The following is a 26,015-nucleotide window of genomic DNA, read 5'->3' on the forward strand; positions in this document are numbered from 1 at the left end:
TTAGACCCACGGGGTCACCCGCTCCTGCAGACGTGTAGGGTTTGTCTTCGTTCCTCCAATTGTAAATCTCAATCACATCCCGTTACCCTTCCAGTCTCGCCCATCTAAGCTGAGGGGACTATTGCCCGTTAGCTAAATCCAGGCCACAGCCTGGATTTGAGAGCTCCTGGAGGGATGATCCAGGAGTGTGGGATCACCAGGGCCCTGAGGATGAAATTGGCTCCTCCAGTCAACAGAACATCCGGTCACCTCTTCTAAAAGTTAGACATCTCACGTGTATCTGAATCTCTTTCCAAGCATAACTGCATTTTGAAGTGAGCTTACCTCCCCTCTCTGTGGATCTTAAAACAATTCTTGGAAGCTGCAGGGGGTGGGTGGGTCTTTGCAGGATTCTCATATAAAAGAGAATCTGTAAGGATGTTCTAAGAAACTGGGGTGTGGGGGCCCAGTCCCTGGCTGGTGAACTCCCCTCCTTCCTCCGGGCAACACAATTCTTACACCTGGCCAAGGTGTGCATTAAAAGTTTTCGACTGTGTTTTTGTTTTCTCTTTCTATATTCCACCCTGCACCTTCCTCGATCCCCAAACTGTATGGGGACAAATGTCAGTCACTGGCCTTGGAGGCAGCAATACCGGTGAACGTCCACGTGGTTCTCAGGAGTGAGGCTGGAATGGGCTCATCTAGGACCAATATTCGTTCCTTCTGTTCCAAGTATCTGCTGCTCAAGGGCAACAGTCAGATAGCCTCATTAAAAAACCTACTTTGGGCAACACTGCTGGGCAGGTGAGGTATGTTTGACATTAGAGGAAGCTTAACACACGGGTGCCACGCATGTTAAGTAGCAGAACTGGGTTTATAGCCCAGGATGTCCACTACAAGGACTGTTCTCACCCTGTCTGAAGACACCAACTCACAGGACACAATCAGTGTACATAGAAGGGGCCGATGTGGGGGCCACACACTGATGTGGTCTAGTGTGGAGGCAGCACAGTGCCAGTGAAACAGACAGAACTGGGGACCATTTCCTCTGTAAAGTGGGGATACTGATTATAACACTGCAGCTTCAGCAACAGTGCGATGATTCTCTATGTGTGACCTCCTAGACCAGCAGCTGTGGTATCACTTGGGAACTCGTTAAACATGCAAATTCTGTGGTCCCACTCTGGGCCTGTGGTAACAGAAACTCAGGAATAGAGCTCAGCCGTCACTGTTGTAACCAGCCCTTTGGTGATTCTGGGGCTTCCCTGATGACTCAGACGGTAAAGAATCTGCCTGCAATGCAGGAGACCCAGGTTTGATCCCTGAGTCAGGAAGATCCCCTGGAAAAGGGAATGGCTACCCACTCCAGTATTTTTGCCTGGAGAAATCCATGGACGGGGGGTTGCAAAGAGTTGGACATGACTGAGCAACTAACACTTTCACTTTCACTTGGTGATTCTAACACAGGTTCAAGTTAGAAGACCACTGCATTAGAGTCAGCATTGGAGAAGGCAATGGCATCCCCTTCCAGTACTCCTGCCTGGAAAATTCCATGGACGGAGGAGCCTGGAAGGCTGCAGTCCATGGGGTCAGTCGCTGAGGGTCGGACACGACTGAGCGACTTCACTTTCAATTTTCACTTTCATGCATTGGAGAAGGAAATGGCAACCCACTCCAGTGTTCTAGCCTGGAGAATCCCAGGGACAGGGGGAGCCTGGTGGGCTGCTGTCTATGGGGTCACACAGAGTCGGACACGACTGAAGTGACTTAGCAGTAGCAGCAGCAGTCTAGTCAGCTGGTGGCTGGAGCAGGGAAGAGGGTGAGGACCCAGTGAGGGAGAATCTTAGGAAAGAGGTCTGGATGCTTGCACATCACTCGTGCCCATGTTCCATCATCTGAAGCCACGTCAGGCTGCCAGCTCAAGGTCTCTCTGTACACCCAGGAAGAAGAGGCGAGGCTAGATATTGAAGGACACCAGCCGACTTTACCCTAAGTCCCACAGCTTGGGGAAGTGAGGATTGGGGCTGGAATCCCCCTTTGTAGGGAACTGAGAACCCAGCCTGTGGGGGGTTGTTTGCCTAGCTCACAGCCTCTGCTCAGCCTTCTCACTGCTCTGAAAAGCAGCCTCGAGGTAGCAGGCGCCTCTTCAAGCTGAATAGTATGTGGGATCCCACAGGGACAGATGTGGTTTGTGGGCAGATGGTGGCGGGGAGCAGGAGGCACACGTACTCTTGTCCATACCCACCAGGGGTGACCACTGGGGAGGTGAGACACCACTGCATGGCCCCAGAAGGACTGTTTGGCTCAGAACAAGACCCCAGAGAGTGGAGGTGGAGGATGGAAGGGCAGGAACCTGTTAGGGCTCACTAAGACTTAGGTTTAGGTCCTGGATCATTAGCAGCTGTCGACTTTGACAACAAAATTGGCCTTGGAATAATAAAACTGTCTGCCTCATAATCTTATTCTGAAAATTAAAGAAGTTAGGAGAAGAAAGGCCTTAGCACAGTGCCTGTGGCTTCATGGTGGGCATGCAGGAAGTATTGGCAGTGATCTCGGCTCGCTCTTCCAGGCCCGGATGGGAGCCCAGGGCTCCCTGGAGTTCTCAGGTGCTTATAGGGTGAGGGCACTGCTGCTCCTCTCCACTGGGCGGGATGGCCTAGGGGCCTGGTGGGGCCAGGCCTGTGGTTTGGAGGTGACTCTGCAGCTGAGAGAGGCAGCAGGCAGGCCTGGCTGATGCATGGTCTTTAGTAGGTGCCAGGGGACCTGGGGAGGTCTGTGTGGGCGGCTGCCCATAGCACAAGCCTGTTTGCCATCTGCGGTCTCAGAGTCGCCTCCTGCCCTTTGAGTTAATAAGAATCAGTCCTGGGCTGACACAGTCAATCTGTTATACTTGTGCTGAGTGGCCTGGTTCCAGGGGGATTCGGATGGAGTCAAGCGTTTTCCAATTAGCAGGACCAGGGCTCCTGGAGAGGTTTAGGGAGGGGGAATGCAGATGAGCGTAGGCTGGCTGTCTGTGATGGAGAGGGGGCAGCCCGCTCAATACTCCCTCCACCTGAGGACCCAGAGCTCCCTGCTGTACGAGCGGTGTGCAGCCCAAAGGACTCGGCATCCGGTGAGCCGAGGACCATCTCTGGAAACCACCTTTTTTTTTGCTGTGTCACTGGTTTCCTGGGGGAGGTGATGAAAGGGGGGCTGGGCAGCAGGAAGGGGGGATGGCTGCCGTCAAAGAGAGAGCGGAGCCGAGGAGGGACCTCCAGTGGGAAATGGGCCATCAGAAATGGCCCTTAGAGAGGGTTTGGCCAAGGTCCTTAGTGTCATGTCCAGTTCACCCCTGCGGCATCCTTGGCAAGACAAATGCAGGACTAGCCAAGTAACACACGGGTCATGATGACCTTAACGGAGAGGAGGTGAAGCAGAAGGGGACTGTGATAACAGGGAGGAGGGTGGGGTACTCTCAGAGAGGCATGGGGCATGGGGACAGGACCAGACTTCACACTGCCCCGTGTTTTCTCTCCATCAGTGTCTCCGCCTCTTGGAACGCTGGCCCGTTCCCAGACTCCCCGAGTGCTGCAGCCACAAGTTCGAACTGTAGTAGAAAATCAGCTGATTTCTCCTTGTTTTGCGTATCGGTCCCAGGCTCAGGAAACACACCTGTGGAGAACTCAGGACTTTTCCTGTAAACCAGAAGGAGTCTGGGGACATAGAATTAGCTCCCAACACCCACCAGCCCCACCTAGTATGTTGATTCACCAAGTTAGTGAGGAACTCAGTCCCATATTAAGGAGCAGGAAACAACTCCCACTGCCACCTACTGTGAGCCTGGCCATGTGGCTCTGACATAACTTACCGCACCCACTGAATGCTGATCAAAGCCTTGTGCAGAGACCTGATTACTTAAGCTCTGAGCCACTGGAAGGTCAGGTCTGGCTGCCTGCAACCCTGGGCTCTGAAGCTAGAATCACAAATGTGTGTGTCTGTGCTTTTTATTTAACATCAGCATTGGTGTCCTCAACCTGTACTCCACCCTGTACTCTGACCCCAGCAATTCCATGGTGGGGAAAGCCCCAAGCCCTCCTCATGAACTCTGCTAATACCTGGCACTCGGGCCCACAGGCCTCCCACTACTATGTCCCTTAATGGTTCCTTTTTATCCCTCCTCTGTCCTGGCAGAATTAAAGTTCACTTTTTTTTCCTCTTTTAAATAAATCTCACAGCAAGCGTTTTGTGAGTTAAATCATTCTGATGAAGATCTGGGGCAGAGTGGTCCACCTTCTCAGGTGTGCAGCCATCCCTTTGCTTCTTCCCCTGCCTCCTCTGGGCTCAGAGATCCTGGTTTTCAGTCCTGGAGCAACTCAGCTCGCCACAGCTTGGCCTCCCAAATGTGCATATATAAACCTGGCATGGTTTCCAGAAGTTCATGGGCCGTTCCTTTTTTTTTTTTTTTGGATTTACTTATTTATTTTTGTGCGTGCTGGATTTGAGTTGCGTGCGCGCACTTCCTCTAGTTGTGGAGAGCAGAAGCTGCTCTCTAGCTGTGGTGCTCGGCTTTCTCACTGCGGTGCCTTCTCTTGTTGCAGAGCACAGGCTCTAGGCACGTCCGCTTCAGTAGTTATGGCTCACGTGCTTAGCTGCCCTGCGGCATGTGGGATCCTAGTTTCTGGACCAGGGATCAAACCCATGTCCCCTGCATGGGCAGATGAAGTTTTAACAGCTGGAGCACTAGGGAAGACCCTGGGCCTTTCCTTTTATTAGGACCTGTTTATTCTCTTTAGAAGGCACTAGGGTTTAAAATACTCTTTTTCCTGATACATTAGACTGGGAGCATCCTACACATGCTTTTCTCCACTAGTAATATATCACGATTACATTTATGCCAACAGATATGCTCAATGTCAGTTCTAATATCTGTATAGTATTTCATTCTATAGACTCACCATGATTTATTAATCTAAGCCCCTTTTATTGAATCCATCTGTTATTTTGAAATTTCCCACGATTATGACTAATGATGCAGTAGTTATTCTTTTGTATGTCACAGAACCCCTAAGGTCATGACCACTGAGGGCGATCCTGGTACAATCACAGGTAACAGATCTAGCTAATTATCCCAGCTCTGATTATTGAATAAATATCCATCCTCTCCCTCACCCCGTTATTAAGTGTCAATTGGATCACATTCTAAATAATGACATACGTATTTGGATCTGAGTATGGGCTTTCTCCGGTTTCCCTGGTGGCTCAGTGGTAAAGAATCCACCTGCAATGCAGGAGACAGTGGTTTGATCCCTGGGTTGGGAGGATCCCCTGGAGAAGGAAATGGCAACCCAGTCCGGTATTCCTGCCTGGAAAACCCCATGGACAGAAGAACCTGGCGGACTGCAGTTCATGGGGTTGCAAAAGAGTCAGACACAGCTTAGTGATTAAACAACGGCAACTGGGCTTTCTTATTTCAATCTATCTGGTTTTTTGTCAGTGTGTCAGAACTGAAATGTTTGTTTTAGAAGTCTGAATACTGGCAGTATAGAGTTCAACATTCCACTGTATTTTCTAGACTGTTCTCATCTGTTCATTCATTTGGCTAACTTGGGAAACACTTTGTCAAAGTGTCTTGCCCACATACCAGTTAAATTTCAGGTTTGGCTTGAAATCGTAGAAATGGATGAATTATTTGAGATTGTATTAGTTATGCTTCGCTGCATGACACATTACCCCAAAGTTCAGCAGCTTGAAATAGCACTTATACATCTTACATCCTGTCTGAGGGTCAGGAAACTAGGACCAGCTTGGCTGGGGGATGCTAGCTCAGGATCTCTCGTCAGGTGGCAGTGAAACTGTTGGCTGGGGCTGCAGTCTTATCTGACCAGATCCTCTGCCACTCACGTAACTGTTGGCAGGAGACTTCAGTTCCTTGACATGTAGGTTTTGTAACATGGTGTCCCCAGAGTGAATGCTGAGAGAGAGAGAAGAAAAGAGAGAGAGGAAGGGAGAGAACCCGAGGAGGAAGCAGAAAAATCTTTTATAACCTAATCTCAGAAGTGACAGATGATCACTTCTGGTGCATGCTATTATTGATCACACAGATGACCCTGGTGTGTGTGAGAGAGGCCACCCAAAGTCACAGATACCAGGTGTCCGGGATCATCGAGAACCATCTTGAAGGCTAATTAATACAGAGGTGGACTGAACATGTTACGGTACTGCAGCTTTTCAATTGTGAATGCAGTGTGTCCCTGCTGCTGCTGCTGCTGCTGCTGCTGCTGCTGCTAAGTCGCTTCAGTCGTGTCCGACTCTGTGCGACCCCATAGACGGCAGCCCACCAGGCTCCTCTGCCCATGGGATTTTCCAGGCAAGAGTACTGGAGTGGGGTGCCATTATACCAACTTAAATCCTCAGTGTGCTCTCAGCAAGGATATTCACTTTTTTTCACATAGGTCCACACAATGTTTGTTAAATTTATTCGCAGTGTTTCATATCTGGTTCCTATTGTGAACTGGATGTCTTTTAAGTGGCTGTTGCACTCATACAGGGACACTATTGATTTTTATGGCCATGATTTTTCAGGGGAGCTTAACAGGTAACAAAGCAGAAATTCCTCTAGACTGTCACTGAGCCTTTGGATCACAAAACAGAGACCAGATAAGATCCTAAATGTGCTCTTGGGACCAGTTTCCCCAAGTGACTGCGTGCCAGGGAGGTAGGAGGAGAATATAAGGAAGGCCTTCCCGCAGTCCGTCTTTACGTGGGGCTCAGGGCAGCAGCAGCAGCAGGGCTGCCTGAAGTCAAGATGATGGGGTTCTCTGACCATGACTTGACCCTGCCTTTAAGGGAGCCCTGTGGTCAGGGCCTGGGGGGATAGCCAGGGCAAGTGGCCAGTCCACCTAATGCCCCAGAGACTTAGCCCATCTGCCCGCGACTTCCAGGTATGAATCTCCAATAGCATCTCCTCAGAGCCCTGTTCTGCAGCGTTTACACAGCCTCTGGTCGATTCCCACATGAATGTTCCATCATCCATTCTCGTTTCTAGTAGCTACAGTGTTTATCCAGCACCTGCTGCACACCCAGCAGAGCTCTCAGCACCAGGGATCAGCAAAGCACCTGCCCTTGTGATGCTTGTTACAAGTAGGGAGAGAGAGACAACACCAAACCAATTGTAAAATAGTCTTTTACAGAGTAAGTGATACAGGAATAAAAAGAGCAGAATAAGGGAGGCTTCCCCGGTGGCTGAGCAGTAAAGTTTCCATCTGCAATGCAGGAGATGCAGTAGACACTGGTTCAATCTCTGGGTTGGGAAGATCTCCTGGAGGAGGAAGTGGCAACCCACTTCAGTATTGTTAACTGGAAAATCTCATGGACAGAGGAGCCTGGTAGGCCACAGTCCATGGGGTCACAAAGAGTCGGACACGACTGAGCATACACGCAACCAAGGAAGGATCGGGAATATAGAGGGGCTAAAAATTTGAGCAAAGACTCGAAGGGGCTGAAGGAGCTAGCTGAGACCTGGGCAGAGGGAACAGCCAGTATAAGGGAGGGAGTGTGTATCTGTGGAAAGGTGAGAATGGGAGTGGTGGTTAACAGGGACTTTGCGGAGGTGGGAGGGGTGGCTGGGAGGAGGCAGATTCTGTAAGCCTTGGACTCTGAAACAGGAGCCACTGCAGGGTTTCAAGTAGAGGAATGACGTGATCTACATTTTAAAATGACTTTAGATGTAAGCAGATGCCTGATAGGAAACTCTGGGATAAGGAAATGCCCTCTCTTGTGGCCTTGGTCCCCACGGGCCATGCTGCTACAGTCCTCATCACCTCCCTCAGAGACTTTGGCCAGAGTCCGCTGACTTCTCCCAACCTCCTGCTCTTCTGTCTCAGAGAAATGTCTCCAAGCCCTTATGCAGCCTAGGAACCTCTGGTGACAGGAAGGATTATCCCTGCCAAGGTTCTAGCCTTCCTGCTAGGAAGGTCTGGCTTTGTCTACATGTCCCTCTTTGGGGGTGGGTGCCAGTGTGGGCAAGACTGTGCATGTCCTGTCCCGTGTCCAGAGGCCAGTTTTCTTGGGGGCACGTTTCAGCACTTCTCAAATATATTTATTTCACTCATAGGAATTATATATCTTACTCACTATATAAAACAATACAGAACGGACTAAAGTGGGCTTCCTCCCCCTTCCAACAAGAAAGCAAGGAACCATGTCTGTCTTCTTTCATATTCTTCCTTCGTTTATACGAAAACAATCAAACATAGAATTTTACAAATGGATTGCACCATGCACAATACTCTGTCACCTTTCCATTTTTCTGCGCTGGACATTTTCCTCAGCCAAAGCAGACATATAGACTCCATTCTTTGTGACAAGTGTCAGTGTTCCTCATTAGGCCACTCCCCACCCCACTGAGGGACATTCGGGTGGTTTCCAGTTACTTTCGTAAGAACATTGCCTGCGTGCACCCTGCCCCCAGAGGGAACTGCGTTAGCATGCAAAGTTAAACACATCACATCAGCCGATGAAAAATGAAAACAAAATAAAACCAGTTGGAAGGCGGTAAAAGGCCATGTGTAAATACCCCTGGGACTCCTCACCTGGTTCGTTTCCAGTCGCTGGGCGCTATCTCGGCAGGAACTGCCACGGGCTCCTTTGCTCTGCGCTGCCGCCGCCTTGGCGTCCAGGCTCTGGGCCGCCGTCGTGTACTGGCGCAGCGCGCCAGCGGCGGGAAGGGGTCCACCTGCGCGCAGATCCCGGGGCGTCGGCGCGCTTGGCCGGTGCTAGCTGCTGGCTCTCCCTCTGGCTCTCCCACGGGCAGGCGCGCCCACTCCGATTGGCCGTCAGGGGGCGCTCCAGGCCGAGTCTAGCGGCCTCCCTCGCCCGGGGACCGCGACCGGCGGGCGGAAGCCAGGCCGGAGGTGGAGCGGGGAGCGGGGCCAGGCAACACCCACCCGCGCCGGCCCTAGCACGTCCTTCCGGAAACCCGATCCAGCCCGCGCCCCGGCCGCGCTCCACGCTCGGCCTCCTGCCCCACTGACCTGGGATAGCCAGGGAGCTCTTTGCCCGCTGGAACACAAAACGGGGCGCTAGCGTCGTCCTTCCCATTTGGCTACCACCCACCCTCTCTCAAACATATCACTCCCACAAGGATGAACTATCACCGCCCTGGCGAGAGGACCAGACCTCTTGCCGATGGCAACCGGCCCGTCCCAGCAGGCCTGTATTGTGCACGCTCTCTGCCCTCCCTGAGTGGGGAGGAGAGAGAAGAGGGTGGCTGGCATCCAGAACTACAGCGCTGCATGGCAGGAGCCTCTGTGTGGGGCCTCCATAGTCTGGGTCCTACTGGGACAGGCCAGCCAGACCTGGGGGTGGGGCAGCCTGGCCCTCCATACTTCCTGTGACCCCCTGGGCATAATGAGCACCCACTCACACCTGGGTTCCATCACTCTGGGGTGCCTGATCCACCTTTAGTTCTCTTGGGGAGGGAAGAGGATGTGAAGGTTACCATCCGTCCCAGGCCATAGTGCCAAACTCTGTTTTCTCCTGCTCAGGCTACAAACCATCAAAATATTCATAGTATCTAGTGGATGTCAAATTTGAAAATTAGATGAAGTCCCCAGGTGGCAGCCTATGGAGTGGGTAGCCAGAGACAAGTCTCTTACCTTCTCTGAACCTGTTTCCTTGTCTGAACACAGGGGCAGCTGGGAGTAGCTCTGAGTGCTTGTTAGGGTGAACTTCGGATCTGTTGCATGAGCAACACTATCCATCCTCATGGCCAAAGACAGATGAGCTCCCTCCAAGCAGAAAGCAACATCCCCCTCTGTCCAGGGCACTTCACATTCAGGGCATGGAGAGCACAGAGAAAACACACTTGTATTGTTTGTGATCATGTCCAGATACTTGCAACAATAACAACAAAAGGACCAGCAGTGACCACAATTGACCCCAGACTGAGCCAGCCCATTCCAGGGGAAAGGGAGAGGATATCTGCCTCCTTCATGTCCTTGAATCCTGTGATCAAGCCCCTCGGGTGTCCCTACTGATTCCATTTGGCTTTCTTCCTTAACTGCAAGCCAGAAAGAAGGGCAGATCTCTTTTCCTCCAAGGCAGAGTGTTAGAAGCATTATCTTAGTAGGCCAATGTCCTGGAAAAGAGAAAGACTGGCAATGATGGAGCAACTAAAGCGAAAGACAGCAGCTGAGAAGCTCCTGGCTGGCTCCTCTGGCCTGTTTGATGTTGACTCAAAAGACATGGAATTCATTGGCAAACCTGCCTCCTCCTCCTCCTCTTACCTTTGGAGGAAAGATCGGTTCCTGGTTGGCTGGGGCAGTGTCATTGATACAGCTGGTGTCATCGTTACCTTCCACTAACAGATCACTCGACACCTGCTGGGCCAGGCAGGGCCAGGCCTGGGCATTGCCCGCAGAGCTGGAGGCTTTGACTCTTCCATCATCTGAGAGCCCAGGGGAGGCCACGACCCAGCCTCTTGGGGACCCAACAGAAGGACTAGACTGTTTCAGGCGCCGGATTGCCATTGCAGGTCTTGGCTGCCTCTTTCCTTCCAGCTGCCTGATCCCTGTTGTTGTCCCGAGCAGAGGAGATGAGTTCGTCGTCAGCTGGGAGCTGTGGCAGAGTGACAATGCTGCACGGAGAAGGGGCTCTGGGAGTGGCTGTGGCGTGAGGAGCCCGGGGTGAGGAGTGGCCTGGGGTGTCCTGCTGGCGTGCGCATCCCAGGCGCCGCCATGCTTCAGCAGATCCTGCATGACATGTACATCGACCCCGAGCTCCTCGCTGAGCTCAGCGATGTGCAGAAGCACATCCTCTTCTACAAAATGCGCGAGGAGCAGCTGAGACGCTGGAGGGAGCGTGAGGCTTGGGAGGCCCTGGCCCAGGTCGAGGGCCTCAGGCCCCCCAAGGTCAAGCGAGGTAGGTGGCTGGAAGTAACCAAAGGCCTGAGCCCTGGCCTCCTGGGAGATGGAAAAGTTGATAATATCAGGCTGCATTCTTTAAAATGTGTACTGATGTGATGAGGGTCAGGGGCTTGAAACCCTTGTTCTGTGAGCATCCTATCCCATTAGCCTGGGCGTCTGTCTTTTATGCAGGGCTCCAAGGCTGCACAGAGGACTGCCTGGGGACCCTGACGGCACGGACAGAGGGCAGGGTGCAATGAAGACACTCCGTTCCTCCCTCCCTCGCGAGTGCAGCTCAGTGGCTCCAGCACGGTGCCCCGTGCCCCTCCTCCCTGTCCTGTGAGAGGATGCTTTGGGTTGTGCTGGAGCCTCACTGGGCCTCTGGACCTGCATTAAGCATGAGCAGCCCCAAAAGTAGTAGCAACTGCAGATGAGAAGCAAGGGTTCCACCCACATTTCAGGTAGTTAGCATGCAGTGATGTGCCAGCCACTTCTATGGACTGGGGCGCCTGTGAGCGAGGGCACATCTGAAGCAGGCAGGCTGCTGAGTTGTGCGGTACTCGAGACCCTGCTGGGGAGGGCACTGTATATGGGTGTTGCACTTTACCATTCACAAAACCCGTTTGTCTTCTCTCTCATTGGCTGCCCACAACAGCCCTCCTCTTAGCCTCTATACTGTGGGCCAGAGTGAGGTGTAGACTTGATCAGTTTGCAAGTTTTCAGTCTAGGATAAGGTTCTGCCTCTCGATAGACATACAGGCCCCTGAGTGACCTGGCTCCCTCTCTTCACTCCAGGCTCACCATTAGCCCCTGCCATGTTCTGCAGGCCGCACCTGCACCCATCTGGCCATATTGCTGTAGCCTCTGTCTTTACACACATGATTCTTCTCTTGAGGAATGTTCTCCTGCCTTTGTCCTCCTGACAGACTCCTGCCTCTTGCAGTCTCTTGGGGATGCTCTTGGCACAGGAAGTACTTGCTCCTTGGTGACTGCTTGGACCCATCCCTGCCCTAGCACTTGGCACACTGTCAGTGTCTTTGATCCTCTGCTTGCCTGGCTCTCCCAGGGGACTCAAAGCTCCAGGAGTGAGATCATTCTCCATCCTGTCTTCCACCCTTGGGTCTAACACAGAGTTGTCATAGAGTATGAAATCCCCATTTTGAGCAAGACGTGGTAGGACCCCAGGGAGGCAAAGCTGTGACTTGGCTGCCTGTGGCTCATGCCAAGGCTGGGACTGCACTGGCAGCTTCATCACTGCTGGTGAAAAAGACAGGCCACCTTCCTGCCCCACCCGCCCAGAGCCCTGGGGCCGCATGTCATCGATACCGTGACTCTCCTGGGAGGAAGACAGATGCCTAAAACTTTAACTACAAAAATATTTTTACTACGATTTGTCACACGTTGACATCTACATTTTCATGCATAAATTATACATTAAGCTCATTTGGGTTTCTGGTGCAGAAGACTCTTTTCCAGATAGTTAATTTTCTGATTTATAAAGAATGGAGACGAGGAGGAGTGTGTGTATTCCAGGTCAGAATCCCGCTCAGATGTCAGCTCTTTTCTGCAGTCCCAGAGCTGTCTGGGAAGACCTCGGGGAAGCCCTGGGGGGCAGGCTCAGCCCCAGAGGCTGAAGAGCTTCTTGGTATGGGTCTGGGTGCACATTGTCTGCTTCTCGTCCTGGAATCTTGATAAAGGGTTGCAACAAACATCCCACCTGTCCAAGACCTTTAATATTTACCATGTGCTTGCCCTCACTGAATACCCCCATAGTCCTGTGACCCAGTCTCAGATGAGGAAGCTACAGCCCAATCCTCCAAAGTCACCTAGCTGCTAAAAATGGAGTCAGGATGAATATCCTGTGACTTTGACCATGGTCCAGTGACTGATGTTTTTCTATTCATTCACTTCTGAACTCAGTGCTTCAATTCAATGGATGGTCTGTGCGTGTATTCATTTGTTCATTCATTCATACCTTTAGCCAGCATTGCTAAGCTCTGATCTTGGTGAACTGGACAGAGCTTCAGCTCTTGAATCCATGGGTAAACAGATCAGATCCAAGAGAGCATGCCAACTGGAGTGTCAGGAGTGAGGCTTGGGAAAGAAGCAGCCATGGGGTGGCTCAGGGCAGGGTGTGTGGGCACAGGCTCTATCAGCTGGATCTTTTCCTTCCTTTCACAGACACTTCCTTCCCAGCTGGTGCTTCCCTCCCTCCAGTCTGTCCTGAAGGAAGCGCCTGCTGCGCCCTGTTGTACATGCCAGACTCTTGGGATCCCTGAGCACAGCTTAGTTCCCGTCAGCCTGGAATGACCTCGAACCTCCTCCTGCCTGTTGATCCCCCAAGTCCCATTGGTCCCTGGAGAACTCCATCCCACCCTCTCTCTTCTGAGGACACTTCTCAGCTCCTAGCAGGCCTGACCTCGCTGTCCCTAGGACTCAGGCAGGGCAAGGTGCGTCCTGACCCCGAGAACGTCTCAGCTTTCCAGTTACACCTGCAGAGGGTAGGGATGAACACTGGTGATATGGATTATTCCGGTTTACAGAAACTCGGTGGTTGTTCTGGTCCTGGGAGGGTCCCCAGAAGTGAGCTGGGCTGAAAGAGGATGGTCATGGCTGGGCGCATCTCACTCCCCTGATCATGCAGGTGTGTCTTTTTGGTTTCGCTTTGTACTTTGCTGAGACGCTTCTGGTGTTCTGCCCTGTTGTAGAAGGTACAGACCCTTAGCCTATGTTGTTTTCCCATTTCCCATCATATTTGCTAGTTTTTCATGTTTCTGGCAAAATTGATGTCTGATGGAAAATTGTGTTGTTTGTTGAGACTCTGGGAAGGCGTGTTACATTACATTCTGCTAGATTTAAGCCACAGCCATCAAGCATGATGGTGACTGCAGCTCCTCACATGTGATGTGGGTTCTTGCAGCCTTCACAACCTCCTGGCCCTTTCTGGGTTTTCTTGGGGCTAGAGCTGTGTGTCACCTGGAACACTGGATTCAGGACACATGTGTTCCTACTGCTGCGGTGACCCAGGAAGCCTCTCCACCTGGTCTTGCTGGTTCTGGCCACGATTGGCAGTCCCTGTCAGTGTTAAATTGGTTTCTCCGTGACCATCTCCTTATCTGTCTGGACATCCTCTTCCTGGGGTCCAGACCTCTTCCTCCACTCTCCTTCCTGCTCTCTCCTTTCATGTGGCTGACATTGGCCACACTGCAAGCCAGACCTGCAGCCTCACGGAAGTGCCTTATTCTCACCCACCCAGCCAGCCTTGTGCCTGCTCCTCAGTCTGGCCTACGGGAGACTGTCGGTCTGGCTGTCCAGCCCCTACTGCTTCCGTTCCCCAAGGGTCAAGAGGCAGCTCCCACCTGTTAGGCCCACCTCTCTCTGTCCTCCCATCCTATGCCACTCCTACAAGCAGCCCTGACCTGGGGCTAGAGGGAGGCACCCGATCCAGCATCCCGTCTGAGCTCTCAGCCATTCCCACTGCACATCTGCCCTGGACTTGGTGCCCAGGTGGGCCTGGTCCATGCTCTAATGAAACTTGTGGGACACAGTCTTTCTCCCTGGACATCCACCTTGTCTCTGTTTCCTGGGAACCTTCCAGTAACCATGGCAACCTCACCCGCTGGGCCTAGACCCTCCTAGCCTCAGTGTGTTCCCTTTCCGGGCGTGGGAACCTGTACTAGCCTGCAGACATTCCCAATGCATCCATCTTCTCAGTGGTCCCCCTGTCTCAGGCTCATGCCCTGTGACCTTTCTCTGCAGAGTAGCCAAAGTGCCCTTTCAACACACTAAGCTCAGGGACCTCCCTGCCCCAGTGGCTTCCATCCACTCAAAGGAACACAAATGCTTCTTGAGGGCCTCTACCCATTCTCCAACCCAGTTTCTCCCTCTTTGGAGTCCCTCTGCGTGGAATGCTCTTTTCCCAAATCCTCATGAGCCTGGGTTCTCCCCTCTGTTCATTTCTCAGTTAAATGTTGAGCTCTTCACTGACTCTTTGCCCTTAAGGAGCCCCACCCTTGTCTTTATTATAACATCCAGCCTGACTTCCCTCAAAGCACTTTACCTCATCTGAAAGTATCATTTTTCTTTTTTTGTGTGGTAAAATATACACAACATAACAGAGAAGGCAATGGCACCCCACTCCAGTACTCTTGCCTGGAAAATCCCATGGATAGAGGAGCCTGGTGGGCTGCAGTCCATGGGGTCGCTAAGAGTGGGACTCGACTGAGAGACTTTCCTTTCACTTTTCACTTTCATGCATTGGAGAAGGCAGTGGCAACCCACTCCAGTGTTCTTGCCTGGAGAATCCCAGGGATGGGGAAGCTTGGTGGGCTTCCGTCTATGGGGTCACACAGAGTTGGACACGACTGACGCAACTTAGCAGCAGCGGCAGCATACACAACATAAAGGTTACTATTTTAACCATTTTAAAGTGTGCAGTTCAGTGACGTTTAGAATATTGTGCAACCACCACCCGCGTCATGTACATCACCCCAGAAGGAAAGCCCATATCCATTACTCGGTCATTCCCCATCCTTCCCTCCCACAGCCCCTGGCAAGCACCGATCTGCTTTCTGTCCCTGTGAATCTGCCTTGGAGGTTATCATCTTCTTTTTCCCTCACGTCTGTTTGCTTGTGTACAGTCTGTCTTCTCCATTAGCCTGCATGTGCCGTGTCAGCATGGCTGGGGCTGTGCCGTGTCCATCCTAGCAAGTGAAGAAAACCTGAGGATTGTGGTTGGGGCCAGCTGTGGGCGGGGAGCAGCTGAGACCCTGGTGTGCTTGGTGTGTCAGAGGGGCTTGACTGAGGAGACAGGTATTAAAGGATTTCTCTTTTGAGTAGAAGGCTGTGAGTTGTGGGATTCCCAGGTGACTCAGTGATCAATCTGCCTGCCACGCAGGAGACATGGGCTTGATCCCTGGGTTGGGAAGATCCCCTGGAGAAGGAACTGGCAAACCATTCCAGGATTCTTGCCTAGGAAATCCCACGGACAGAGGAGCCTGGTGGGCTATAGTCTGTGGGGTCACACACAGTCGGACGTGACTGAGCGACTGAGCACGCATGCGCACATGACTGAGCGACTGAGCACGCACGCGCACGGTGTGAGCTGTGCAGTGTGACCTCTCCCCTAGACGTTGAAAATCTTCAGTAGAAGTCTAACAGTCTCAGTATACTTGTGTTTCGTGATATATATTGTAGAAGCTGAACTATAGTCTGTAATATATGAAAAGTGTTAGTCACTCGGTCGTATCTGACTCTTTGTGACCCCGTGGACGGTAGCCCATCAGGCTCCTCTGTTCCTGTAATTCTCCAGGCAAGAATACTGGAGAGCGTAGCCATTCCCTTCCCCAGGGACCTTCCCCACCGAGGGACTGAACCCCAGTCTCCTCCATTGCCCGTGGATCGTTTACCACCCGAGCCGCCAAGTGGTGGGAATTCTGTCACCTTTTCACTCGTACTTACAACTCATTTCCTTCTCTTTTTTTTTTTAACATACAATTCACCATTTTATTTTTAAAATTCCTTTTAGGCTTTACATTTTGGGTCTATGATCCATTTGAGTTAATCTTTGTATGTGGTGCAAGATGTGGCCAGTTGTTGCTGTAGTTTTGCATAGAGGTGTTCTTTTCTAGCCACGTTGGTTGCTCTGTACTGCATACCTTGTGGGACCTTAGCTCACCAGATCAGAGATCAGTCGCTCAGTCGTGTCCGACTCTTTGCGACCCCATGAATCGCAGCACGCCAGGCCTCCCTGTCTATCACCAACTCCCGGAGTTCACTGAGACTCACATCCATCGAGTCAGTGATGCCATCCAGCCATCTCATCCTCTGTCGTCCCCTTCTCCTCCTGCCCCCAATCCCTCCCAGCATCAGAGTCTTTTCCAATGAGTCAACTGGTGGCCAAAGTACTGGAGTTTTAGCTTTAGTATCATTCCTTCCAAAGAAATCCCAGGGCTGATCTTCAGAATGGACTGGTTGGATCTCCTTGCAGTCCAAGGGACTCTCAAGAGTCTTCTCCAACACCACAGTTCAAAAGCATCAAATCTTCGGCGCTCAGCCTTCTTCACAGTCCAACTCTCACATCCATACATGACCACGTCAAACCCACACCCCTTGCATTGGAAGGCGGAGTCTTAACCACTGGACGCTGGATAAGCCCTTCCTTCTCATTTCTTGTTTTAGGGTTTTGACTTCGATTTTTAGGTTGACTGACTCTGCTTTTTTCCTTCGCATCTGCCTAGTGTTCATTTCCTTGTATCTTTTCTTTCCCCCTCCTTTGATACTACCGTGTTTTTTTTTAAGGGAGTCGACTGAAAAGTGTATATTAAATAGCGTATATTCGTTTAAAGCTTTAAAAATATATACTTGAACCCATTTTATCTTTATCAGGAATGATAAAGATAAAATATCCTTGTTTTTTATTTTAATATCCCTCTCCATGGTTTTGTTGGTATAATCAAGAATTTTGGGTTGATTTTGTTTAGTTATCTCTCAAGACTTATTTTTTATGCCAATAGTGGTTCTATAATCAAGTCATAACAACAATAATTACTTGGACACTAACTCCACTTTGTACTGCTAGTTCTCCACATTTTTTCCTCTGAGGGGAAAGTGATAAATATTATATCCCCTCTCGGTGCCCCCTTGTACAAATGATTTGGCCAACCCAGCAGCATACCATTCATTGTTTGGATTCTCAGCACATCACGCAGAAGTTATTAAACATCAAGGCAAATCCGTGTTTGAAGCTGTCTCCTGTCCCATCCCTGTTCTTGCTGTCATATGCAGTTGGCATGCTGATTTTCTTCAACTCCCTTTTTAAATTTCTCTCTTAGTTCCAACAGTTTTCCAGTAGCTCCACTTAGAGGACAGTGAGTATGTAGGAATGCTGGGAAATCAAGGGCATGGAAGCCCTGGATTTGGGGACTGTAACTCTTTGGGGTGTCACTCTGCTTCCCCTCATCTGGGATGAGGCAGGGGCTTTCTGGGTGGCAGTGAGGCTGAAGTGCACAAAGTTCTCACGCTGGCTCTGGCCGGGGGCCTCTGCAGCCCCCTGGCTCTCTCCCTGTCCTCCTGGCCTTCCCTGAGCCCAGTGCCAGGGTTCTGACAGAGGCAGCTCTGTCAGAGCCCTCGGCTCCCTGTCTCCAGCATTTGCAGAAGCTGCAAAACTACAGACTCACCAGGTAGGCAGTGGGAGGAGCCAGGCAGAAGCTGCTGTGAGAGGATGTGGGGGCATGGCCTTAATCGCTTCTGGTGCCCAGCAGGTGTGGGTGTCCCCAGGGGTGAGGGTGCAGTCTTGTTGAATGCGGACAGAGGTCAGCCTTAAACAGAGCCCTTAACTGTCAGCTCTGAGCATCCTGGATATGGCAGACAACTGAAGGTATGGCCTTGTCCCACTGAAGGTTTTAGGGAAGGGGGCCTGAAGGAGCCCTCCATTCCTCCTGGAATGGAGGCTCAGGTTCTGGAGGCTAAGGAGGAAGGCCCAGGATTGCAGGAAGAATGAGGCCTCAGAGTAGCTGCTTTCTCTGGAATGAAGGTGAACTCACCTAGATGGAATGTCTCACCCATCCTGGGCCCATGAAGTGCCTGTTTATCTCACCCCCTTAGGGACCTGAGGTTGGATCCTTTGTGTTTCAAGAAATCTAAGATGGGCAATTGAAGAGTTACAGTCCCCCAATCCAGGGCTTCCAAACCCCTGATTCCCCAGTGTTCCTACAAACTCATTACCCTTTAAGTGGATCTACTGAAAAACTGTTGAACCTAACAGAGAAATCTAAAAAGGGAGTTGAAGAAAATCAGCATGCCCACCTTAGATTCATGAAATCTAAGATGCCGGAGCTTGAAAGACACACTATTTTTATATACTGCTAAGAAAGCTGTAAGTGAAACCATGATACACCATTGTTTATAAGACACATCCTGATTTCAGAAATTTTTAAGATGTGTGTCGTCAAATTAACAAAATAGGTTATTATCTCTGTTTGAATTGAGGTAGAGTTAGAATCCGGGTCCAGGTTTGTTGGGGCTCCAGGTCCCCACACTTGAGTGCACAGCATCTTCCTCCTTCTCACAGCTACTCTTATGGTGAAACAACATATTCCAGATGACTAAAGACCAATGCAGAAAAAACAAAAACAAAATTCTAGAAGTAATCGAGGAAAAAATGAGAGCATATTGGGGAGAGTGAAGGCTTTCTTAAAATAAGACACAACAAGAAAAATAAGGAAAATAAAGATAAATATGACTAAATTTTTAAAATCTTTATAAAAGGTACCAAACTGAGTTTAAAAAGAAAAACAGGAGAGATAAATGAGAGGAAAATATTTGCAACATTTGTAACAGGCCAAGGACTTGTATCCAGAGATGAAAGAAACTTCCCCAGTCAGCAAAAGAAAAATAGTAGAAAAATGGAGGAAAGATATGAACAAGCCATTCACAAGAGGGAAATTTCAAATCCACAATGACCATGAGGAAAGGTCTTCAGCATCACTAGTAAAGTATGTCATTGCCAATTAAAACAATAATACTGGCAAAAGTTAAAGAAGTTTGATAGTAGTAATGTTGACGGGGATCCTCCTACAAGGTTGCTGCTGCTGCTGCTAAGTCGCTTTAGTCGTGTCCGACTCTGTGCGACCGCATGCACGGCTGCCCACCAGGCTTCCTCGCCCCTGGGATTCTCCAGGCAGGAATACTGGAGTGGGTTGCCATTTCCTTCTCCAATGCATGAAAGTGAAAAGGGAAAGTGAAGTTACTCAGTCGTGTCCGACTCTTAGAGACCCCATGGACTGCAGCCTACCAGGCTCCTCCGCCGTGGAATTTTCCAGGCAGGAGTCCTGGAGTGGGGTGCCATTGCCTTCTCCGCCTACAGGGCTAAGGAGGGACATATAAAGAGGGAGAGAGTTTCTGCAAGTACCTGAAGAGCTTGGCCCACAAGGATGGGATTCTCCTGCCCGCCTACCCCTCACCATTTTCCTGGATGCTGCCAAGAGCTCATGGGCTGTATATTTTTCTCTAGTTAAAAAAAATGTTTTTTGGAGTGTAGATGATTTACAGTGCTGTGTTAATTTCAGGTGAACAGCAAAGTGAATCAGTTATGCACACACATACATCCACTTTTTTTTAAAGGTTCTTCTCCCACACAGGGCATTACAGAGTGTTGAGTAGAGTTCCCTGTGCTCTACAATAGACGCTTATTAGTTATCCATTTTATATATAGGAATGTGTATGTCAATTCCAGTCTCCCAGTTTACCCCACCCCCTCTTTCTTCCCTGGTAACTGTAAGTTTATTTCCTGCAGCCCAGGGACTGATTAAACAGATGGAGTTTTGCTCAACTCTGGCTTCTCCTGCCTGCTGCAGGACCCCAGCTGGGCATGCCAGGCTGAGCTGCTCGGGTTGTATTTTCTCCTCTTGCTTGAGAGGTGTTCATGCCTGCCACCTCCCTTCTTCCCTGTCCACCTCACTGCCTCCTCTTCCACCTGGAGGTCAGCAGGGGCAGTTTCTGAGAAAGGCCACCACCTGGTTATCTCGTGACTCCCTGTAACCTGACGCCAGGTCTCAACTCTCCTTAGTGGAGTCATGCTGAAGTAGCAGGTTGCAGGCAGCTGCCGGCCCCTCTGTTATCTCTCGGAGTGGCTAGTAGCATCACTGCTTTCCAGGTTTTCTCACATTAAAAACTAGCAAAGCTTCCTAGGATTCTCTCATTTGAAACCAGATTCTGCATTTAGCTTTGGGGTTTAAATTCTTCAGGTGCATTTCCACACCTGTTTCCCGCCTGTCCTTTCAAAATGACATGATTCGGGGCCTCAGGGAGCATTTATTTTTATCTTACCATCGCATGGATATGCTTATTATCTGGCCACCATGGTTGGGTTCCCTATACATTCCATAAATGATTTCAAACGTTTAAAGCTTGTTGTTTCTTTTATAATGGCTGAGAATGTAGTCTATCCAGGTGAGTGCTCTGTGTGCACTCGAAAGAAAGTGTTCCATTATAGTGTGGACTGTTCTATAGTTGTCGGTTAGGTTAAGTTTGTCTATTTCTTGTTTAGACTTCTGTACCTTAACTAATTTTTAAAATTACCTTGTCAAATAATTACCAGGAGAGTTTTTCTTGTTGTTGTTGTCCAGAACAACTTTATTGAGACATAATTCATAAACCATACAAGTCACTAGTACCCTCCAGGCCCCTTTATCCCTGCTCCAGCCTTTAGTAACCACTAATCTTCTTTAGGGGCTTCCCAGGTGGTGCTAGTGGTAAAGAACTTGGCTGCCAATGCAGGAGACATAAGAGACACAGGTCCGATCCCTGGGTTGGGAAGATCCCCTGGAGGAGGGCATGGCAACCCACTCCAATATTCTTGCCTGGAGAATCCCATGGATAGAGGAGCCTGGCGGGCTACAGTCTATAGGGCTGCAAAGAGTCAGACATGACTGAAGCGACTTAGCATGCAGTCTTCTTTAGGTCTCTGGATTTCCCTATTCTGGACTTTCATATGGATGGAATAATATAAAATGTGGACTTTCGTGACTGGCTTCCTGCACTTAGCGTAATGTTTTCAAGGTCCATCCACAATGTAGCATATATCCGTATGTCATTCTTTTTATGGCTGAATAAGGTTCCATTATATGAATGTATCACATTTTGTTTATCCATTCATCTCTTAGAGGATATTTGGGTTTTCACTTTTGACTATTGTGAATAATGCTTCTGTAAACACTCATGTGCAAGTTTCTGAGTGGATGTATGTTTTCATTTCTCTTGGGTGTGTAGCTATGAGTGGGATTGCCAGATCTTCTGATAACTTTATGTTTAATAACTTGGGGAATTGTAGATTGTTTTCCAAAACAGTTGCACCATTTTAATGTTCCACAAGCAGTGGGTAAGAGCTCCAATTTCTCCACACCCTCACCAATACTCGTTATTATTTATCTTTTTGGTTAAATCCATCCTGGGAGGTGTGAAGTGTTACGTCATTGTGGTTTTGGTTTGTGTTTTCCTGATGAGTAAAGATGTTGAGCATCTTTTCTTGTGCCTATTGGACATCTGTATATCTTCTTTAGAGAAATGTCTAGATCCTTTGCCCATTTTTTGACTGAATTGTCCTTTTATTATTGAGTTGTAAGAATTTTTATGTACTCCAGACACAAGTTCTTTATCAGATATATGATCTGCAAATATTTACTCCCACTCTTTGAGCTGCCCTTTTACTGTCTTGATGGTGTCCTTTGAAAAACAAAAGTTTTAAGTATCAAATTTTGATGACATCCAAATCGTATATATGTTTTTTGCTGTTTATGCGTTTGGTGTCATATCTAAGAAACCACTGTCTAATTTAAGATTATGAAGATTTATGCCTATATTTTCAAATTTGTTAATACAGAATAGTATATGATATTCTCTTTTATTTATTTATTTGGTTTTGTCTGTGCTGGGTCTTTGTTCCTGCTGCCAGCTTTCTCTAGTTGCAGAGAGTGAGGGCTCCTCTTTGTTGTGGTTGGCAGGCTCTCGATGTGGTGGTTTCTTTTTTTGCAGAGCACAGGCTCCAGGGTGTGCAGGTTTCAGTCACTGTGGTACAGGGGCTTAATTGCTCCATGGCATGCGGAATCTTCTGGGTCAGGGATCAAACCCATGTCCCCCACGTTGGCAGGCGAATTCTCGTTTACTGTACCACGAGGGAAGTCCCTGATACTCTCTTTTAATCAGTTCATGTTTTACACTCTCTTTTTTATTCCTAATTCCATATATATATTATATATACACACATAATATATATATATATAAACATGTATATGTTTATATATATGTTTTAACTTAATTTAAGCATGCTGGGTGATTTCCTATCATATTAAATTTTTTCAAAGAACAAATGTTTGGTTGTATTTATAATATATATGTCATATATTCACTAATATTAGTTTTTTCTTTGGTAATTATTTTCTCTTTTTATTTTCTTTTTTTAATGTCTTAGATTGAGAACTTAGTTTATTCATGTCTCATCTTTTTTTTTTTTAAAGAAAGCCTTAAAAATTTCTCACTGTAAAATATTTAAACATATAGACAAAAATAATAAGTAGTGTAATATGTACTTATGGACCCATATTACTAACGGTTAACATGGTGCCTTCTTTGTTTAAAAACAAATTCTTTATTTGGCTGTGCCGGGTCTTAGTTGCAGCATGTGACATAAATTTAGTTCCCTGAACAGGAGTCAAACCCGACCTTCTACACTGGGAGTGCAGAGTCTTAGCTACAGGACCACCAGGGAAGTCCTGCCTTCTGCGTTTTTATTAAAGTGTGAAGTACACTTTAATATCTTTCTAAAATTTCACTCCTCATCACTCTCCCGATATGCAAGCCTATTATAAATACAAAATGTACCATCCTTATATCTTTTCTGTACTTTAATATATATTTTGTAAGCAGTATGTTGCTTAATCATTATATGAATGACATTATACTATATACAGTCTGAATTTAATTTATTGGTTCTGCATTTTTTAGAGAGATATGTCTGTGTTGTTCAAACCTATTTATTTTTCTTGCTATGGAGTACTGAATTATAAAAACACCAAAATGTATTTATCTGTTTCCCTTTACTGGTCATTTATGTTGTTTCTGATTTTTAATATTTTGCACAGTGTTTCCATGAACCTTCTAGTTCAGGTTTTTCTGGGCACATGTGTACTTGGAAGTGCTTTGTAATAATGTGTAGCATTTTTAACGTTACTAAATATTTGCCGAATATCATCAAAATGATTGTATCAGTACCTTCTACCATCAGCAATTTATAAGAATTATTGTTGTTCCATATCCTTTCCAACAAGCAGACTTTTCCATCAGACATTTTTATTCTTTCCAGTCTTGTAGGAGTGAAATGGTTGTATTTTTTCATCATCATACACTCACAGTAAAATTGATGGTGGTTTCACTCCTTGATGAAACAGTAAACCTTATTATTTTATTGTGTGACAAACTGGAAGGCTACATAAACCATTTCTGCTGCATACTGAAGTATGATGGCTGTCCTGAGGAAAAGCAGGATGTGATTTTTTGAGTTATATGCTGAACTAGCCTCCTTTGTCATGGAATGCCATTTTTATTTGAAAGAAGACTGACAAACGATGTCTTTTTTCAAACTTGGATATTTGAAAATTAATAAGATGACTCTGTCACGTCAAAGAAAACAACTGATAAAATTTAAGGCAGTGATAAAATTCCAGCTTTCAAGCAAAAATTAGAATTTTTGGAAAACTTATATCAGCCACAATGAGCTTATTGGATTTCCAATACGTAGAGGCTTTTCTTTGAGGTTTGAAGTGATGTTAACAGACATGATTTTATGATATTGTAAAATAAAATGGGTCCACATTTGGAAGATCTGCTCGACTCCATGGACCAGTATTTTCCAAAGGAACATTGAGAAAAGTTGCTAAATCATGCATGAGTGAAAGATCCTTTCAAAGTTCAACATAAACCAATGGATTTTAATTTTATTTTACTTAGAAATTTTAATTTTTAATTTTGAGGTAACCTTAGACTTACAGAAGAGTTGCAAAGTTGTTCAGAGAATTTCCCTTATACGCTGCATCTAGCTTCCACTAATGGTTACATCTTATGTCACCATGATACATTGACCAAAACTAGGAGATTAACATGACCTATGAATTTTAATAGGACAAAGTACAATAAATTCACTGATATTGTTTCAGGTTTCACATCACAACAAACATTTAAGAAACTACCACTTTAGTTTTGGTGTGGTATAATAAAAGATTATCTGTAATATATGAAAAGGCATGGATTTTTCTCTTTTCTTCTCTTTCCTATTATATATCTGTGTGAAGTCAATTTTTTTTTCATATGCTTCAACTAAAATTATGTATTACAGCAGAGTCCAGCTGATTTCTATTAAGCTGGACATTCAAAGGATTTGCAAAAATGGAAAATGAAGCCACTCTCCCAATTAAATATTTTTTATTTTAGAATATATAGCTATTTTTTATAAAAGTGCTGTATATGTTATTATGTAATGGATTTGCTATTATTTTATCTTTTTTTGATCATGCCCTGCAGCATGTGGGATCTTAGTTCCTGACCAGGGATTGAATCCCTGCTCCCTGCAGTGGAAGCACAGAGTTTTAACCACTGGACACTAAGGGAGTCCTGATATGTTATTATTTTCAATAAATATATATTACAATTTTCTGTTTTAATTTTGAATATGGTAAATATTGATAGGTATAATCCACATAAACAAAAATTCTTTGAGATGCTCAATATTTTTAAAGAATATAAAGGGGTCTTGAGAGCAAGTTATTTGACAATAGTTGCTTGAAATGATACATAGTATGTAATGAGTTGACTTTTCTACAATGCATCTAGACTAGTTCTATCTATACACCATTCTTAGAGAACTGAGAAAAAAGTCACCATTCAAATTATGTTTTCTAGGGCTTATTTCTCTCACAGGACTCTAGTAAAGAAAGATTGTTCTAGACATTAATAAGTCAATACATGTAAAATATGTTGAACCATGAATAGCAGATAAGCCTTCAGTATATGTTAACTGTTACTATTGCTTTTATTAATTGGTGCAGTTATTTGACAGTTGTGCATACTCAAGTATCTTCTCTCAGTTGGTTGCTGATTTTTAATTGTCTTTGTGGTATTTTTTTGTGTGAGAAAATTTTTAAGCTTTAATCTGTATTCAAATACATCAACGTTGTCTCTTATATTCTTTTTATGTCTCATAGAAGAAATTCTTTCCTTCCCCAAAGTAATAATGATATGCTTTTATATTTTCCTCTAAAGGTTTCTAAGTGTTCCCTTTCACAGACTCACGAAATCACCTTTGTCAAGGTCGTTGGTGACCTCCATGTTGTTGAATCCAGCGGTCAATTCGGCCTTCATCCTGTTGACCCATCAGTAGCCTTTGACACAGTTGACCTGTCTTTAATCCCCGAAATGCTTTCTCGCCTTGGTTTCTGTGATACTGGGCTCTTTTTGTTGTCCTCCTGCCTCACAGGCTTCTTTGTCCTCATCTCCTTGGGGGTCCTTCTCCTGTCTATATGTTGGAATGTGCTGGACTTCTGTCCTTCCACCTCTTCTAGTTCCTTCCTATACCCACCCTTTATCTGCTCTCATCCAGTCTTA

The 26,015-nt window shown here is 47.4% G+C and overlaps 1 protein-coding gene across 2 annotated transcripts in view; it reads left to right on the forward strand.

The window, feature by feature from the left end:
• The first annotated feature begins 10,301 nt into the window (after positions 1-10,301).
• SH2D4B (SH2 domain containing 4B) overlaps positions 10,302-26,015 on the forward strand; it is an 85,598-nt gene continuing 69,884 nt past the window's right edge. The window contains exon 1 of one of the 2 annotated variants that reach the window (XM_061405511.1): positions 10,302-10,878. In XM_061405511.1, the coding sequence (XP_061261495.1) occupies positions 10,695-10,878 (184 nt within the window). In that variant the 5' untranslated portion in view covers positions 10,302-10,694. Of the gene's footprint in view, positions 10,893-26,015 lie in introns of both variants that reach the window. The other variant, XM_061405512.1, reaches the window with a different exon arrangement.

This window comes from Bos javanicus, chromosome 28 (genome assembly GCF_032452875.1).
Source record: "Bos javanicus breed banteng chromosome 28, ARS-OSU_banteng_1.0, whole genome shotgun sequence".
In the NCBI taxonomy this organism is placed as follows: Eukaryota; Metazoa; Chordata; class Mammalia; order Artiodactyla; family Bovidae; genus Bos; species Bos javanicus.